The sequence below is a fragment of the Plecotus auritus genome, assembly GCF_963455305.1.
Source record: "Plecotus auritus genome assembly, chromosome: 4".
NCBI classification, from domain to species: domain Eukaryota; kingdom Metazoa; phylum Chordata; class Mammalia; order Chiroptera; family Vespertilionidae; genus Plecotus; species Plecotus auritus.
The window spans coordinates 135,073,454-135,093,301 of NC_137775.1; the positions used below are offsets into that span (position 1 = coordinate 135,073,454).

A 19,848-nucleotide genomic window follows, 5' to 3' on the forward strand; every position below is an offset into this window, starting at 1 on the left:
ATGTCACTAATCATTGGAATCCAACCTGGAACCCTTCAGTCCTTGGGCTGATGCTCTAACCACTGAGCAAAACCAGCTAGGGCATTCATACCATGTATTGATACAAATTGGAATATATCAACTCATTTTTGAGACAATGGGGAAAAATAGAACATTAACTAGATCAGGGGTGGGCAAACTTTTTGACTCGAGGGCCACAATGGGTTCTTAAACTGGACCGGAGGGCCGGAACAAAAGCATGGATGGAGTGTTTGTGTGAACTAATATAAATTCAAAGTAAAGGAGCAGAGGGGAGAGCAAGAGAACCCTCCGCTCTTTCGGCTCTGCGGGCCAGATAGAACAGCCGAACAGGCCGGATCTGGCCCGCAGGCCGTAGTTTGCCCACGGCTGAACTAGATAGATATTAGATAACTAGAGGCCCGGTGCACGAAATTTGGGCCTGGGATCAGGCCTAAATGGGTGGTCAAACATCCCTCTCACAGTCCAGGACTGCTAGCTCCCAACTGCCCTCCCCTACAGGCCTGGTCCCCCCCAACTGCCCTCCCCTGCTGGTCTGGTCCCCCCCAACTGCCCTCCCCTGCAAGCCTGGTACCCCCCGAACTGCCCTCCCCTGCTAGCCTGTTCCCCCACAACTGCCCTCCCCTGCAGGCCTGGTCCCCCCAAACTGTGCGCCTCTGTGGCCTGGTCTCCTCCAAATGCCCTCCTCTGCTGGCCCGGTCACCCCTAAATGCCCTCCTTGCTGGCCTGATTACCCACAACTGCCCTCCCCTGCAGGCCTTGTCTCCCCCGCAACTGCCCTCCCTGGTTGCCTGGTCCCCCACAACTGCCCTCCAGTGCTGGCCCAGTCACCCCTAACTACCCTCCCTGCTGGCCTGGTCTCCCCCAACTGCCCTCCCCTACAGGCCTGGGTCCCCCCAAACTGCCTTCCCTGCTGGCCTGGTCTCCCCCAACTGCCCACCTCTGCTGGCCTGGTCACCCCTAACTTCCCACAACTGCCCTCCCCTTGCTGGCCATTTTGTGTCTTGGTGTGACAATCTATTTGCATAGTACTTTTTTATTAGATAGGATATTAAGGACTCATTGTCAATTTTGTTAGGTGGGTTAATGGCATTACGTAATGTTTTTAAAACAGACACACCTGAAGTATTTACAGTGAAATGATAGGATGTGTGAAATTTACATGATTAATATTTCAGCAAAAAAGATGTGAAATGACGTTGGAGACAGATGAAACAAGAATGATAAAATATTGACACTCATTGAAGTTGGGCTTCTCCATATAACCCCCCAATAACACATTGGAATATACTGTACAATTTTCTCTACTTTAACTTTGAAATTTTCCATAATGAAAAAATTAAATTAAAAAATGCTTTAAGGGGAAAAAAACTATTTAAAGACCTCTTTTGTAAAATGAATATTCTTTTGGAATGAGAAATTGGCCTCAAGGTACCTGTACTCTAAACTCAAGATTTCCATACTGAATTTCTATAGGGAAGAGTAGATTAAACTGTTTTAAAGTGCCCATCAAGAAGGAAGTGTACTATATATTAGTTTATTTCTCTTCAGACTTCCCAGGACAGTACTCACAGCCCTATTTTATCCTTAAGCAAATGTGTGTCTCCTCCGGGCTAGTGATGGCAGGATTAACCTGGTTCTCTGCATGACCTCCCACCAATATGGCTTTCTCAGTTCCTTTTATTCATTCACTGACTTAGCTGTCTGTTTAGTATCATTATAGACCATTCGTTATGTAAAATATTTCAAAAGAGCTGATAATTGTGAAGGGGAAGGAAAGGCAGGAGAGCTGTGCTAAGGAAGAGAGTTACACACATAACTATATTACAAGATAGAATGGGATAAGTACTATAAGAGACTTACAAAGTGTTACTGGAAGGACAAAGGAGAGGATTGGGAGACAGTACCAAGTAGGGTTTGTATGGGAAAGTGGCGTTCGAGCTGGGCCATGAAAGATGCTGGATTCATGATTGATGGGGAGGATGCTCCCAGGGAAGGGGTACATGGAAAAGCATCAGGCATCTGTGACATGTGACAGACAATGGGTTGACTTCATGAAATATTTGGAATGCCACAAACCAATTTCTTCCCTTGGAAGTATAGGTACACAGAAAGAACCACCCAGCTGGAAGTTGAAAAGGAAATGGGAGTATGGAAAAGATTAAAAGGTCAGAACTATAGGTCATAGTGAGGAATACAGTTTAAACAAAATGTTGTCGAGACATCCTGCCAGAACTGTTGAAGGAACAAGGAATAGCTACAATGATCTCATTAGTTGCCTGAGGGAAGGAGCACCTGCTCCCTGTCTTCCTGCTCTGGGATTAAAGTAGTAAATTCTATTGTCTAGTCCACCAGATGTAAGCTTCATAAGGGCATCAACTGGACTCCTCCCAACCCTGCAGTAGTTTTACTTTATTAATTTCAATATTTATAAAACTAGATGGGACCTTAGATGGCTAAGCCAACCTGATTCTAATTCTTGGGAGTTTGGATTAAGAAATTCAAAAGAGCCCTGGCTGGTGTTGCTCAGTGGTTGAGCATTGACCTATGAACCAGGAGGTCACCGTTCAATTTCCAATCAGGGCACATAACTGGGTTGTGGGCTCGATCTCCAGTAGGAGGCATGCAGGAGGCAGCTGATCAATGATTCTCTCCCATCATTGATGTTTCTATCTCCCTCTCCCTCTTCCTTACTCTCTGAAATCAATAAAACATTTTTTAAAATAAATTCAGAGGAAAACAATCCAATAAAGAATGGGCAGAGGACCTGAATAGACACTTCTCCAAAGAGGATATACAGATGGCCAATAGAAATATGAAAAGATGCTCAATGTCACTAATCATCAGAAAATTGCAAACTAAAACAACAATGAGATAGCACCTAACACCTGTCAGAATGGCTCTCATCAATAAATCCACAAACAACAAGTGTAAGGATGTGGAGAGAAGGGAACGCTTGTGCACTCACTGTTGGTGATAATGCAGATTGGTACAGCCACTGTGAAAAACAGCATAGTGGGTCCTCAAAAAAATTAAAAATTTAACTGCCTTATGACCTAGTGATTCTACTTTTGGATATATATATTCAAAGAAACCCAAGACACTAATTTGAAAGAATATATGCACCCCTGTATTCATTGCAGCATTTTATATAACAGCCAAGATATGAAAGGAACCCAAGTGCCCATCAATAGACAAGTGAATTAAAAAGTTGTGGTACATATGTACCATGAAATATTACTCAGCCACAAAAAAGACTGAAATCTTCCCATTTGTAACAGCATGGACCTAGAGGGAATAAGTCAGTCAGTGAAAGACAAATACCATATGATTTCACATATATGTGGAATCTAAAGAACAAAATAAATGAACAAAATTGAAACAGACTCATAGTAGACACAGAGAGCAGACGGATGGTTGCCAGAAGGGAGGAGGGTTGGGGGGCTGGATAAAAAAGGTGAAGGGATAAAGAAGTACAGATTGGACCCGGCCAGTGTGGCTAGGTGGTTGAGCATCGACCTATGAACCATGAGGTCACGGTTTGATTCCTGGTCAGGGCACATGCCCGGGTTGCAGGCTCGATCCCCAGTGTAGGGTGTGCGGATGGCAGCCGATCAATGATTCTCTCTCATCATTGATGTTTCTCTCTCTCTCTCTCCCTCTCCCTTCCTCTCTGAAATCAATAAAAACATTTTTTTAAAAAGGAAGTACAGATTGGTAGTTATGAAATAGTTACTAGGGATGTAAAAGTCACTAGAGAATATAGTCAATATTGTAATAACTGTGTATGGTGCCAGGTGGGGACTGGAAATATCAAGGGGAAGACTTTGTAAAGTATAGGATTATCTAACCACTATGCTGTACAACTGAAACTAATACAAAATAATATTAAATGTAAACTGTAATTTACACTAATAAAAAGAGAAATATGCAAATTGACCATCACTCCTCTACGCCCACCAGCCAATCAGGAGGGAATATGCAAATTAGAAGGACAAAGATGGCGGCCACCCAGCTGCTCCAGGCCTGGAGTGGCCTTACAGGGAAGGACACCTGCTATGAGAGGGAGGGTCGGGGGGTGGGGAGGAGAGCGAAGGGATCTACAGGAGCGGCACTCAGGCCGCAGCAAAGACAAAGACTGCAGACTCCAGAGTCTGCAGCGAAGACGAAGAAGGCAGACTCTGGCCGAAGTCTGCAGCAAACGCGGCAGACTCCAGCCAGAGTGAAGGCCTGGATCCCAGGTGCTGGAGGAAAACTGGTGCTGGAAGCCAAGGGAAGGAAGGCCTCTACTTGAAAAATAAAATTTTAAGTCATTTCAGCAAAAAAAAAAAAAGAAAGAAAGAAAGAAAAGAAAAGAAAAAGTAATTCACAGAAAATTAGGCAGTAGTGGCAGAAAGTAAAGCTAAAGGGATATGAAGATTGAAATTCTGAGGTTAAAATGGTCTGGCACTAGCCAGAGAAAAGTATTTGGAAATCTGATGTGGTTCATCCCATACACCAAAAGGCTACAGGTTCAATTTTCGGTCAGGGCACGTGCCCGGGTTGCAGGCTCAGTCCCTGGTAGGGGAAGTGCAGGAGGCAGCTGATGTTTCTTTCTCTGTCCCGCTCCCTTCCTCTCTCTCTAAAAATCAATAAGAAAACTTTAAAAAAAAAAAAGAGTCAGGGCTGTTAACCTGGTCACAAGTACAGGTACAGTCAAGGACCTGTGAGCCCAGGCTGCTCAGGTTCTAAAGCAGAACTGGAACTGACTCCCACTCCTGGGGCCCTGACACAGCTCAGTTCTCCCCATCCTTGAACTCTTGTAAAATGTTTTCCTTATTACACCCTGTTTATTCTTTAACTAATTCCCTCTCTCACGAAATATCTTAATTCCTACCAGCAAAAGAACCTAATTAGAACACTCTGATTTTGCACCCACCTTGAAATCTGTTTCTTTGTTTGTTTGTTTTGTTTTGTCTTGTTTTAAATATGTTTTTATTGATTTCAGAGAGGAAGGGAGAGGGAGATAGAAATATCAATGATGAGAGAGAATCGCCAATTGGCTGCCTCCCACATACCCCCTACCGGGGACTGAGCCAGAACCCAGGTATGTGCCCTGACGGGGAATCTAACTGAGACCTCATGGTTCACGGGTCGACACTGAACCACTGAGGACACCGGCCAGGCTTGAAATCTTTTTTACATAATCACACACCACTCCGAAAAAAAATCCAACTCCAAAAATGTTCATGGATCATGTAGATTTTACTGAGTTTCATGAGCACACAGAGAAGAGTTACACTGAATCCCCCACAGCAAAATTTCCTTTAAAAATCCCCTTGGTCAGACAACTTTTTCTTTCTCCAAATCCCCTTGCTCAGCTACCTCAACCCTTTTTCCTTTCCATTTCCTCCACAGCCTCCCACCTTTATAAATTCCCTCAGCAAAACTAAGGAGACACACAAGAACCCACAGCAAACAACACGCAGCACTTTTGATCATTTTCTAGGCACACCCCAGTAACCCGGCCATTCCCAACTACAGAAGCTGAGCCCCAGGGTAGTGGAGAGATTTGCCCAAAGTCCCCTATAAGTTAGAGATAGATTTCCTACACTAGTCTTCTTCCCATCACACAGTGCAGCTTCAAAACACCTCACTCACAGCCAATGCGGAAGGGAGCTGCAATGGAATGCAAGCAGGAACGTCAAAAATAGGCTCCAGCCCAGCCGGGGTGGCTCAGTGGTGGAGCATCGATCCATGAACCAAGAGGTCACCCGTTCGATTCCCAGTCGTGTCTATCTCTCTATCCCTCTCCCTTCCTCTCTCTCTCTAAAACCAATAAAAACATATCTTAAAAAAAGAAGAAAACAAGCTCCAAATGCGAGTGGGTCGATGGGATCAGTGCATGACCGCCTCAAACATCTGCCAGCAAGCACTGTCTCAGAACACTTACTCTGGCCCACTTTTCATCTGCACCACATCCCGGGCAGACACAAATGTTGGTCTCCTGGCGACATCCTTTTGGGTCTTGGAAATTATGTTTGTCTGCATCATCCCTTTAGACAGAAAAAAGAAAGCCAACAAGGATTAAGGGTTAGTCCTAGAAAATGATTTATTGTTATTTTTCAGAGGCTAGTAAAACAGCAAATATTCATGTCTGACCAGTATATGTATAAATAAGAGAAAAGCCTTTTGGATGGAAATTGCTCATGATAAAAACTTGTAAACTTCACTGCCATTTTTATAAGACCCAGAAAACAAAGAGGTGAATAGCATTTAGCAATGAATCTAATCTTAGCAATAAATCCAAGTCAGGTGGTAAAGAAGAGAGCTAGGGTAGCCAGACAACAAGACATCATCTATGTAAGCTGCCCTAAACCAGGCATTAATGATGCTATATCATTACACGACATAATTATTATTTTGAAGGTTTTTTTCCTACATCAAGTGTGAAATGTCATTTTCAACTCATGCATGTTGTAGACCTAGATCCAAGCTTTAACCAGAGTGATTGTGTTGAAGAGAAAATCCTTGTATGTTGCTACAATGATTTCCTTTTCTTATAAACATGCACTGCCCATGTGATACAGCAATCCCACTCCTTGGAATTACCCAAGAGAAATGACATCTTGTATCTACACAAAGACTTGCAGTTGAATGTTCCCAGTAGCCACCCAAATGCCCATCAAGAGGTGAATGGATAAACACACCATGATAAATCTTGACAATGGAATATTACTCAGCAATGAAAAGGGAAGAACTACTATACTTGCAACAATATAGCTAAATCTGAAAGACATTATTATGAGTGAAAGAAGCCAGCTGTAGACAGAGCACACACTAAAAGATTCTCTTGATAGAAAGTTCCAGAATAGATCAAACAAATCGATAGTGTCAGAAAACAAAGCAGTTGGAGGCAGAGGAAGACTCATGGCAAAAAGGCATGAGGAAACTTTTTTGGATTGTTTGAGACAGTTCTCTATCTTGATGAGGATAGAAGTTGCATGCATTTGTCAACATTCATCCAATGGCACACTCAAAATGCATGCATGTCATGGTGGCAATTATGACTCAGTATAGTTGATATAAAATGAAACAAACGTACAGAACAACAAGAAGAGCAAACAGGGCAAATCAGATCATGTCACAACCTTCTCCTGATTTCCAGCTCATAAAACATCCAAGTTTCTATGCCTGCTCTCGCCTCTTACAGACCTTTCTTGCTGTTCTTTGAAACCTCAGGCTTGTCTACGGCATACAGCTTAAGGCAGCCGTGGGCAAACTACAGCCCGCGGGCCGGATGCGACCCGTTCGGCTGTTCTATCCGGCCCGCGGAGCCGAAAGAGCGGAGGGTTCTCTTGCTCTCCCCTCCGCTCCTTTACTTTGAATTTATATTAGTTCACACAAACACTCCATCCATGCTTTTGTTCCGGCCCTCCAGTCCAGTTTAAGAACCCATTGTGGCCCTCGAGTCAAAAAGTTTGCCCACCCCTGGCTTAAGGGCTAGTCTTCCCTCTCCTGGGGGGCTGCACCCTCCCTTTCAAAGTTCCCTCCTCCCATAAAAGTAGGTGCATCCCAATACTCCCCCATTCTCTCGCTGCTTCACCACATTGCTTCTTTTCCCCGTGGCTGTGAGCACTTTCTGAAAATGCATGGTTTGCCCACGTCTACAACAGTGCCTGGCACGAAGCTGACACTCCAATATTCGATTAATGAATAGGAGAATGTAAGAATAAGAAATAAGAGAAAGAGTCCGGACCCAGTAAACTGCTTTCTCTGAAGCAAGTGAACAACATTACTGATCATATTGCTCCAGACAACTTTTACAAACTCTAAATGATAAACTACCAACCAAGGGGGAAAAATGTTTAAGCCCATCCAACCGAAGAGATTTTTATTTATCTCTATTGCCTTCTAGTCTTGGTCCCATTATATACATTGCTGCACTAGCATGCACATTACATTTTAAAAATCTTTTCCATTTTTGCACTATTTTTAATACTTTAAACAATAAAAATAAAAATCTTTTCCATTTTAGATTCTTTAACATACAAATAGAAAAGTGCATAAACAGAAATTGGGGGTCTTGCCTTTTTCATTTAACAATACCAAATTTTGCTTTTACTACAGTTTTCATAATCAGAATTTTAACAAGTAACCAATACTCCACTAAAATGTAATGCCCCAATTTGTTCAGTCACTTCTTGTTTTAGTTCTTTAGATAAGGCTGCAATAAAGATCTTCTTGCCTATAGCTTTTTATTTTTCTTCCAATGAATTATTTCCTTAGAAAAATTCTTGAGTGCTCACTTCAGTAGCACACATACAAAAATTGGAACAATATAGAAAAGATTAGCATGGCCCTGTGCAAGGATGACACAGAAATTCATGAAGTGCTTCATATTAAAAAAAGAAAGAGCCCAGCAGGTTTGGCTCAGTGGTAGTTGAGCATCAACCCATGAATCAGGAGGTCACAGTTCGATTCCCAGTCAGGGCACATGCCCGGGTTGTGGGCTCGATCCCCATTGGGGGGGCGGGCATGCAGGAGGCAGCCAATCAATGATTCTCTCTCATCATTGATGTTTCTATCTCTCTCTCCCTCTCCCTTCCTCTCTCTCTAAAAATCAATAGAAATATTTAAAAATAAAGAAAGAAATATTCCTGCCCTAACCAGTTTGGCTCAGTGGATAGAGTGTCGGCCTGCAGACTGAAGGGTCCCAGGTTCGATTCCAGTCAAGGGCATGTACCTTGGTTGCGGGCACATCCGCAGTAGGAAGTGTGTAGGAGGCAGCTGAATAGATGTTTCTCTCTCATTTATGTTTCTAACTCTCTATCCCTCTCCCACTCCATTCCTCTCTGTAAAAAATCAATAAAATATATTTTTTTAAAAAAGAAATATTCCTGAGAAGATGAAAAACCAAGCACATTTTACTATTACTTAATATGTATTGCCGTGTTGTTTTTCAAAAATGTTGGTATAATAGGTCCTTCAAAGCTACACTAGTAATTAGTACAGAGTCCAAATCTCAGGTACCACCTGGGCATTTTGAGGACTTGAGCAAGACTCCTTTACCTCTTTCAGAGCACCTGCAGGGCAGGCCCTGAAGGACAGAGCATGTGACCATCTGCAGGGAGTGTCCCAAGGGTGCAGCCGATGGGCCCGCACGTTCACAGGGAGGGCAGCGCTGCCCTGATTTCTTACTAAACACACAGACAGAGGGGTAGAAGCTGACCAGAAGACCTTGCCATGGTGGCTCAGATAAGCACATCAAAAGGCAGCTCTTTAGAAAACGTGATGGATGAAACCAAACAGTGACCTAGAGGATGATGCCTGAGAGATCAGCAAGGTTCTACTACCCTGAAGGCATCCACAGGCCCAGGTCTCCACTGTCGTCATCAGCACCTGAAAATGATGCCTCAGCTGGGAAGCAGCATGCCCAGAATCTGAAACTTAGAATGGTGAAGCTGGAAGTAACCCCCAGAAACCACTTAGCCCAATGCCCCCCATTTGACAGAGGAGAGAACTGAGGCCTAGAGAGGCCTGGGGCTGCTCCCGAGGTTACACAGCTACTGGATGTCAGAGCCAAGACTAGAGCATGGGTCTTCTGACGGCCACTGGCTTCCACGCCCCACACTACTGGTCTTGCTAAAAGAACCCTGAACCCACATCCTCTCGGCTCCCACCCTGCAGGTCCACTCATACCCATTCCAGTGATGGGCACCACTGACAAACGCAGACTCTTACCTTGGAAACTCAGCTCGAAGTTCTCAGAACCCGCCTGAAACGGCACAATGCCCCTCGGAGAGCAGAGGAAGACAGACTCCAGGTATGAGGAATCGATGCTCGAAATTTGCTGATTGTCTCCCTAATTAAAAAAAAAAAAAAAAAAAGTAAAGACTTCATGGTAGGCTTTTAAATAATCTCTACCATTGTATCTTCTGTAATTTTATTTTAGCCCTGGGATTTAAAGAGGGATTGTCTTGCCTCCCAGACCAGATCATAAAGGCTCCCCTTTTATGGTTTTCTCCATCCCAGGACCAGGAGAGAACAGTCTACCCTGTAGGAACTACACTTGGTGGATGCCGTAAAAATACAGCTCTTTGCAATAATCTTATTTTAAGTATATTTTTATTGATTTCAGAGAGGAAGGGAGAGGGAGAGAGAGATTGAAACATCAATGATGAGAGAGAATCATTGATCGGCTGCCTCTTGCACGCCCCACACAGGGGATTGAGCCTGCAAACCCAGGCATGTGCCCATGACCGAAACTGAACCTGGGACCCTTCAGTCAGCAGGCCAAAACTCTATCTACTGAGCCAAACCCACTAGGGCTGCAATAATCTTTTTACAGCTTCCATAAAGTATGACCCAAGTGTACCAAGCAACTCAGACCCAACGTATAGACATCGTGTCTGCCCTGCTAACAGAACCCGGCACTCTAGCATGAAGGAGACCCTGGTGGCTCTATTAGCCCATCACACGAGAAAACAGGTAAAGCTCCAGTGCACTGCTGTCCAAATGTAAGTGACCCACCGCTCCTCCTCTGTATTTGCTTACCTGAACCCGCGTAAGCAAATACAGTGGACTAAGTCTCTAGTTAGTCCACAACACTTGAATTTGCCACTGACAGAGACTATAATGAAAGGGACTAGAAACACCCCTGAAATATAAAGACATACTCTCAGGCCGCAAGACATTTATGAAGGGCCTGAAATCAGAATGGTGGGTAAAGGGAAGTATGTGACTCTAGCAAGGAGGCAGGCTAGGCCACCGTTCCACTGTCCCCATCTATGGCAGGGGTGGCAGCCCCCGGGCAGACTGCATGTAAGCACCTATTAGCAGATATTGCACTCTTCACTTCTGACTGGTTCTTTCTTATGGTTTTTTTGTCCTTTTTAATGCTTACTATCTCTTTCAGGTTCTCACTGAGATCACCCATTCTTCCCACCTTTAATCTCTGGAACCCTGATGTCATTAAAAGGCAAATATTCCCGAACACTTTTCCCTTAGCTTACTGAAAATGTCAATTATTTGACATAAGAACCATTGAGACCTACAGTTCATTTTAACCAAAGCTAATTAACTTGACTTTGTAATTTCTATTTCCACAGGCACCTCACAGAATCACTTTTAAGAAACTGCACTTTGCCCTACCCGGCTTGGCTCAGTGGATAGGGTCCGCCTGCGGACTGAAGGATCCCAGGTTCAATTCCGGGTTGTGGGCTAGATTCCCCAGTAGGGGGCGTGCAGGAGGCAGCCGATCAATGATTCTCTCTCATGACTGATGTTTTTTTCTCTCTCTCCCTCTCCCTTCCTCTCTGAAATCAATATAAATATATTTTTTAAAAAAGAAACTGCACGTTGACATTATCCTTGGCTTGATCATAAGAACCTGTACAAAGCTCAATGTCACAGGTGATTTCACCCCAAAGTGCTCCAGAGGCCAGCGCAGCAGAGAGGGGACAAAGGAAGGGGTCAAGACACCAAGCTCTGAGCCCCTATCCTATTCCCCAGGGCCGCTCTGTTACTCCTGTGCTCGCTGGGGTTCCAGGAAAGGTTGTTTGATAACCTGTACCAGAGGCTAGGACAGCTGGGAAGCCATGGGCTACTGGAGTGACTTGCGGAGAACCTCTTGCCACACCACTCCCGGTCCCTTCTACCCGGCCCCATGGCAGATGTTTTCCTCAGGCCCCATGAACAGAAAAAAGTGGTGCTTCTCCCGAGGAACTGGTGTGTTCTTCCCAAACAGACACAGAGATCCTGTGACAGCTTGTCTCTTTGTTTGCTTTGGCAGCCAGACAACTCCGGGCCAGATTCATGGCTCATCAACTTCTAACTATGTCGAACCTTACGCTGGTGCTCCTGTGCCCGTTTTGTCTTTGGCTTTAACTTAATCTCTTGCTTTTTTTTAAATCTTTCTCATCACTCTGCTTTCATTGGCTGCTTCAGTGTGCTCCCTCTCTCTTTCTCTAAAAATATGTTTTTTATTGATTTCAGAGAGGAAAGGAGAGGGAGAGAGAGAGATAGAAACATCGAATGAGAATCATTGATCAGCTGCCTTCTGCACGCCCCACACTGGGAATCGAACCCACAACCTGGGTATGTGCCCTGACTGGGAATTGAACCATGACCTCCTGGTTCATAGGTTGATGCTCAACCACTGAGCTACGTCAGCTGGGCTCTCTTTCTCTCTTTTTAATCCTATGAATCAAAAAGAGGAAGGGACACTAGTATGGAGAATGGCTACCGTATTTGGACAGGTTCAAGCCTTACCAGCCGTGGGCAAACTACGGCCCGCGGGCCGGATCCGGCTATTCTATCCGGTTCTCTTGCTCTCCCCTCCGCTCCTTTACTTTGAATTTATATTAGTTCACACAAACACTCCCATCCATGCTTTTGTTCCGGCCCTCCGGTCCAGTTTAAGAACCCATTGTGGCCCTCGAGTCAAAAAGTTTGCCCACCCCTGCCTTAGACACAGTCCTCTCATGGCCACGTGCAAGTCCCAGCTTGGAGGGCAGAGCTCTCCCAGCACAATTATAGCCAACAGCTGTAGTTGTAAGCTTGAACCTATGGTCCGAACACGTGGCCCCACGTGCCTAAGTGATATAGGCTGCAAGTAAACAAAGCTTGATCAGGTGCATGTAACTGAGTAGGATCAAAACCCACGAGAATGTTGTAAACATCTTGACCACGCCTTTACTTTGCCTCGTGGCATCTGGCTATAAAATAAAGACACGGCTTGTAGTCCGTGTTGCTGTCTCTCCATCAGAGAGGCAGCGTCCCACCAAGACCCAGCTTTTATTTATTCTCTTGTCTGTCTTTTCTCAATCCTTCACCACCCCCTCTCATGGTCACTGAACCAGGCTGAGCTGGTGTGGCACATAAGGCGCCCTGGGGCTGAGTATGCCATGTCCGTGCCGGCTCACCACACACTAGAGAGAAGCTCTGCTTATCTAAATGTGTACCCCAATTAGCATGTCCCTGTGTGGGTGCACCTCAAATGCTCCAGGTCCAGCCTTTCAAGTTCCTCTGAATTCAGACTGGGAGCCCTGGAGACCCTGTGTGTCAGCCTGCTGATTCTCCACTCTTCCTGTTTTCTGGCTGGAAGCCGTGATCTGGACAGCTATGCACTAATACATAGAAAGCTATCTCAAGGTCCCACCCCAGTCCCTGATAGTGGGGACAGATGGGCATGCAGTGGACTCACGTCTCAAGCGATTTCTTAAAAATAATATATGTCTTCGTTTATAATTGCAATCACAGTACATGCCTGCAAAAACAATGCCAATACCGTTGTATATACTGTCAAAAGCACCACTTCCTCCACCACGTCCACTCTGCATGGGTGACCATGGAGGCGTCAAACATGTTAGTAATGGTTTTCCCCTGGAGTTGGCAAGTTTAAACACGCGCCTCCAGGGGAGGAACGGAACTCACCTTCTCCCCATACGGAACCCATCTGTGCGATCCACTCTTCCAATACCAAACCCATTTTGTGGTGAAGACAGAATTATCCGGCAGTGTGACAGACGAAGGTGTGGAGATACGTCGGATGGGATTAAAACCACAAGTCATTTTCTGGAAATTGATTTTTAAATTTCCGAAAGGAATGCTGATGGGGAGAAAAGTTTAAAGTTAATCAAAATGCTTCATTGACCTCTGTTTTCCACAATCCGGTCTTCCCTAACAAAAGCACAGAATTGTCATTTTAGAGCTGAAAGGGATCTTCAGAGTTTCTTGATACATCTGCCAGTCTGAACACATAAAAGAAACAGCTAATACACAGAGAGCTAATGTCACTTGCCTACCCCACATATTCAATGGTATCACAAAATCCATTCTTTCCTCAAAAACTATCCCAAATAAGACTGTGCCCACACACAAAAAAAAAAACTGGTTCAGGGTTAGAAAGTGAGTTAGAAACTCACAGGTCAGTTTTTTCAATTGTTTATCAAAAGACCTTTTCGAGAAGCCAGCAAGGTCAAAGTTATTTTCATAAAATATTAAGACATTATGTGCCTTTTTCACTTACGTATTCTCACAGGTGCACAGGAGAGTTTTCAAGAGGCCACATCATGTGTGATTTCAAAATAGATTTCCAAAAATATAAAACAATGTCATTCTTCTCAATGAATTTTTGTTTTGGAAAACGGTTATTTTTAGTTATACATATCTACAGGTATAGTTATGTGCACATAACTGTATAATTATATAAATATAGTTATATAAAATGTTATTTATATTAATATGTAATAAATTAACTTTTAAATGAATCAATAATTTGTCTCAGTTTTGATTTTTACTATGATAAATATGGATAGCTATAATACATATAATCAGAAGCTCTTTGGGATCCTCAGTACATTTTAAGTCTGTAGAGGGTTGGGTCCTGAGACCAAAATGCTTGAGAATTATTGCTCCAAGAAGCACCTCCTTGATCAGTGGTTGTCAACCAGGAATGATTTTTGTCCACAGGGGGACATTTGGCAATGTCTATACATATTTTTTTAAAAATATATTTTATTGATACTTTACAGAGAAGAAGGGAGAGGGATAGAGAGTTAGAAACATCGATGAGAGAGAAACATCGATCAGCTGCCTCCTGCATGCCCCCCACTGGGGATGTGCCCGCAACCAAGGTACATGCCCTTGACCGGAATCGAACCTAGGACCTTTCAGTCCCCAGGCTGACGCTCTATCCACTGAGCCAAACCAGTCAGGGCTATACATATTTTGGTTATCACAACTGACATCTAGTGGTTAAAGGCCAGCAATGCTGCTACACCAACCCCTTTCAAAAAATTATAATTATAAAATTATAATTATAATAATAATAATTATTATTATTATTTTCTGGCCCAAAAGTAAATAGTGCTAAGGTTAAGAAACCCTACTTCAAATTTATCTGGGAGGGGGGCGAAATTCACCTACAAACAAGAAAATAGCTGAAGCCACCCCCTAGTGGCCAAATGCAGCAACATAATCTCCACCAAAAATTCACTAAACTTGCAGATGATGAAATGAGATTTTTTTTTCCACCAAAGAATTTCCTTATTAAACTAGGATGCATCTTATAAATATGTTCATATGTGGTATCACCTATTTCAGCCCTGACAGAATCAGAGATATCAGGGTCTAAGAGAAAGAAAACAGCAAACAAAAAGGAAGTTATAAAATGCTAACATTTACAACAAAATTCTGCACTGGAACTATATGAAACTGCTCAAATCATATTCTAAAACTGTGAAATTAAGCCAAAGGCTCTTTCGAGGTAATCATTTAGTACTTTTTATAGTTCTTTCATAAGCTGGTAGAAATATAAACCGGCCTTTGCATGGTGTTTATTTGCACGACACAATGACAAATATTAACCAAACTAATAATCGTGTCACTGTTTACTTTGCATGAGTCAGCAAATATTCTCAGAATCCCTGGGATTATCCAGGCTCTGCGTGACTTCAAATCCACCCTTTTTTTTCCCATTAACTCAGTAGGCGTTGGCTGTTTTTATCTAAAACTTGAATGGGATTCTGAAGGAAAATTGTGTCTTCTTCTCATAAGCCTAATACTATGCTTTCTTTTGATGATATTGTGAATCTCACAAGCCAGAGTCCAGCCGCCAACTTACATGCAGATTTGGGGGTCACAATAGGCCTTCTCAATATTCTCCATGGGCTGGAGATCCACCCAGGTGTTTTCATTCATCACCTGCCACCGGTAGGGCAGGTGGAAGTGAACCTTGCTGCAGCCTTCTACAAAGACAGAGAGGAGGGCTGAGTGGGATTGTAACCAGTTCAACTAAGGCCTCTGCCGACGTTCCCATCAAGGCCTACCTTTCCCACGCAGCCAGGACCGCGTGCAGGTACATGCTGTCTGTTTCCACCTTTGCTCATGCTGGCTGCTGCCTGCACTGCCCCATCACCGTATTTCTAGGTTCCTTTATCACCCATGGAGACTCATCAGAAAACAACAATTCACTCCCCAAAAAATCCCTTTACCCACATGAAGATCCAAGGTCATTCTAAATATACAGTTTACCCTTTATATCTCTCTCTCCCTCTACCTTCCTTTCTGAAATCAAAAAAAAATATTTGTAAAACCTATGTCATATGTATTTTATGACAAAAAGAAAAAGAAAAATTTAAGTTACAGACTTTTGATTTAGAGACCACAGGGCAGAATCCTCAAGCAAACAAAATCAGATATGATGTCCAAGCCTGGGACAGAAGTAGGAAGGGGAGGAAGAGATATAAAAGTGAGAGGACAAGAATTTGTCCCAAGCACAGTCCCATGGGAATAATTTCTATAGGATGCCTGGTGGGAGGGGACAGTGACCAGGTGTGGCTCTTCAGCTGGGATGACCAACAGATGACTGGGCCTGTGGAGCACAGATGTCTTGGTATGCATGGCCACAAGAGGGACAATCAATATATATAAAAGGCTAATATGCAAAGTGTCCCCTCAGGAGTTCGACTGGGAGTTCGATTGTTCACTATGATGTGCATTGAACACCAGGGGGCGGCACAGAATGAAGGAAGGCCCCAGCCACCAGCAGGCAGCTGGGAAGGAAGGCCCGGGCTGGCAGCGGAAGGCCCTGATCGGCCCTGATAGCTGGCCAGGTGTAGGGACCCTACCCAATGCACAAATTTTGTGCACCAGGCCTCTAGTGCTAAATAATGACAGGAAATGAACTTTGAAAAGGGTGTCTACTAGAATTCCCTTGTTTTTTGAATTTGTTGTTTGTTTGCTTGTTTTCAGTACATGAAAAGATGGGTCCCTGATTGAGCATAATATTTCACCTAAAACTGAATTGTGAAAGAAGAAAGTATAATAGCATGCATTGGTGAAGAACACAGGTAGGCTGGGCAGTTTAGGGTCAACACCCAACCTGGCTACTTGTATATATAAAGTTGTAACATCTGCATGCCTCCAGGTTCCCCATCTGTAAAATGGGTTAGCAACAGAACCTATTTCTAGGGTTGGTGTAAAGTTTAAAGAAGATGCATGTAATGGTCTTAGCCTTGTGCCTCACATGTAGTAAATGCTTAGTATGTGTTAGCCATACCACTATTAATAGTTTCTACTTCTAGAAAGACCTTAAGTTACTCACTATATTGACAACGCTTATTCAGATGGTCAAGACAAATTTCCTTTGAGCCAGGATCATCCATGGTATTTGCGACGTCAGATACAGAATCTGTAAAACAGAAGAGGATGCATACATGCTGATCTTAATTTTAAACCAAAAATCAAGGCACCTGATCTCACAATGGGAGAGAATATCCAAAACTGGACCATGGTCAAGAAAATTCCTGATTGATGTGTTGCTCATAACAAGCCCTCCATAAAAACAAGCGTGAATATTAGGGTAACATGACAGTGATGTTGACTTCTTAAACCATGGTCAAACTATTCCTGTTCTCAATATATGTAGCAGTTTATTCCATACTCTTCTACTGGTAGGTCCTTCCATCTTCTAAGTCAGTCTCCTTACCAGTACCACCCCTTAACTCAAACCCTCTAAAACCCGATGCCTTTTAATAACTGCTGGGGAACATCCTAAGCGAAACTGCCAGCCACAGCGGCTCTGCTGCAGACATGACGTGGGGCCCCTTTTTGTCCTTCAGTGACTTACTCAGCGCATGGCCGGGTGTCCTCCTGGAAAGCTCACTAGCAGAGGTGACAGGCATTTGAGCAGAGTTCCAACCATGGGCCTCAGAGGCTGTAGCTCTACTGTTTGAGGAAGGTGTCAAAGGTGGTACCTTGGGCACAGTGCTCACTAATGTGTGGGCAGTGGTCTCCCCCAGTGTGCGCAGGGCCTGGGGTCTCAGATTCTGACTTGTAGAGTGTAACACATCTTTATCTACTCTGGCTCTGACTGCTGATGTTAAGTCAAAATCAGGGACATCAGTAGATTCAAATGTAACTTCAGTAGAGCCATATAGTGTCAAAGGTGGTACCTTGGTCAGAGTGCTCACTGATGTGAAGGCATTGGTCTCCCCCAGTGTGCGCAGGGCCTGGGGTCTCAGATTCTGACTTGTAGAGCGTAACACATCTTTATCTACTCTGGCTCTGACTGCTGATGTTAAGTCAAAATCAGGGACATCAGTAGATTCAAATGTAACTTTAGTAGAGCCATTTGTTGTGTAGTGGACAGATTTACTAGCACAAAATATCTGCTCTCTGTGTTTACTGTCATCCACAATGATAGGGTCAAGAGTAGGGTGAGTGGTTCTGATTTCCTGATTCCTAGGTAATGAATTTTCTCTCTGTCTACTGGTTGTGGTTTTGTAATTTAAAGATCTCGTGGACGTGGTATCTGTGGCCATTCCATCCAAATTATTATTAGCAAGTGGGAAACGCTGGACTTCTGGATTCCCACTTTTGCCCTCGATATTCATATGGCCCGGGGACAGCATGCCCACACCTTTTCTGGTGGTCACGGTTTCAGATGTTTGCAGAGAACCAAAAGGAGAGTATGAGGCAGCCTGACTCGGAAAAAACGAACTCTCTCTACTGGTGTCTTGGTCATTCGGCCAGGATGTGGGCACCTTGCGGTTGAAAGCTGGTGTTAAATCAGAAGTGAGGTGACTGCTGGCTGTACTGCCACAGAAGAGGCCCTCTGGATTGCCATTCTCTGAAAACCTTTGGGTTCCTCCCACTGGCCCGCTTCCTCCCAGATTGGTGGCCTTGGGTGAGGCTGAGGAAGGCTGAGGGCCATCTTGACTTCCCAAATGATTGAACTTGCAGGTGAGATCCTCTACAGGCACATCATCCCGGGGAGACCTGCGGCCGATCTGATCTGCACTGGGTGTGCCGGGTGTCTCAGTTGAAGCTGGGGCAGATGGAAGGAATTCCTGACTGCCCTTAAAGAATCGATCTCTACTCTTGCTTCTGCCTCTAGATGCTGGGTCCCGGTTATGTGAATGAGGACCTAGGAAAAGACAAAAACAATGAAAAGTAGAGTTAAAATGATTGTTCTTTTTAAAAATATATGTGTGTTTTTAGTGATTTTAGAGAGAGAGGGAAAGAGGGATAGAGATAGAAATATCAATGAGAGACATTGATCAGCTGCCTCCTATACGCCCCAATTGGGGATTGAGCCCGCAATCTGGGCATGTGCCCTGACCGGGAATGGAACTAATCACCTCATGGTTCATGTTCGACATTCAACCATTGAGCCTTATCAACCGGGCAACATGATTGAGTTCTGACCACTATTCCGCTCAGCCTTTACAGGTTTGCTATCCATGTTCTATCAAAGTACTTATCCTGATGTGGTGTGTAAAAAGCCTGAGATGGGCATCTATGGTGATGAAGGCATCCTGCATTCCATTACACAGCAGAAAACACCAGGCCACCAATGAGAAGGGTCAGGCTGACCCTGGCTCTGTTCAGCTTCTCTCCTGGGACTCAGATGTAGCTCCCAAGCCCCAAACGCTTAGGTGGGGCTATCCACTACGGATATGGTGAATGGAGAGACAGATTAGTGCAAATTAGGCAGGATTATCCAAAAATCATCTAGATTTTGCTCATATTGTGATGTTCTAACTAACAAGTTAAGAATTCACAAAACGTAAACCAAAAAAATGAAATGACAGTGTAAAGGTCTAAATTCACTTAAACTAGAAAGTTTCCTCAAGTTCTTCAACTTGCTCCCTCCCACCCCACCCAATGCCCAAACTTAAATGAGCATTATCAAAAAGAACTGGTGTCTCTAGAACCTTGAGTCACAACCCTGGGAAGCAGATAGGAGGAAGTGTGTGACACACATGTGTTGGTGAAGTGTATGTGAAGTGTGTGCATGTGGTACGCATGTGTGGTGTGTGCAGTGTGCATGAATGTTTGTGT

General features: G+C 44.0%; 1 protein-coding gene across 1 annotated transcript in view; it reads right to left on the reverse strand.

Moving 5' to 3' along the window:
• The window catches only part of ZC3HAV1 (zinc finger CCCH-type containing, antiviral 1), a 67,058-nt gene that overhangs the window by 14,727 nt on the left and 32,483 nt on the right, over positions 1 to 19,848 (reverse strand). The window contains exons 4-9 of the mRNA XM_080663405.1: positions 17,633 to 18,931; positions 17,108 to 17,194; positions 15,626 to 15,749; positions 13,435 to 13,609; positions 9,742 to 9,862; positions 5,951 to 6,053 (exon numbers count right to left, since the gene is read on the reverse strand). Coding sequence (XP_080519531.1) covers positions 5,951 to 6,053; positions 9,742 to 9,862; positions 13,435 to 13,609; positions 15,626 to 15,749; positions 17,108 to 17,194; positions 17,633 to 18,931 — 1,909 coding nt within the window. The remainder of the gene's footprint in view (positions 1 to 5,950; positions 6,054 to 9,741; positions 9,863 to 13,434; positions 13,610 to 15,625; positions 15,750 to 17,107; positions 17,195 to 17,632; positions 18,932 to 19,848) is intronic.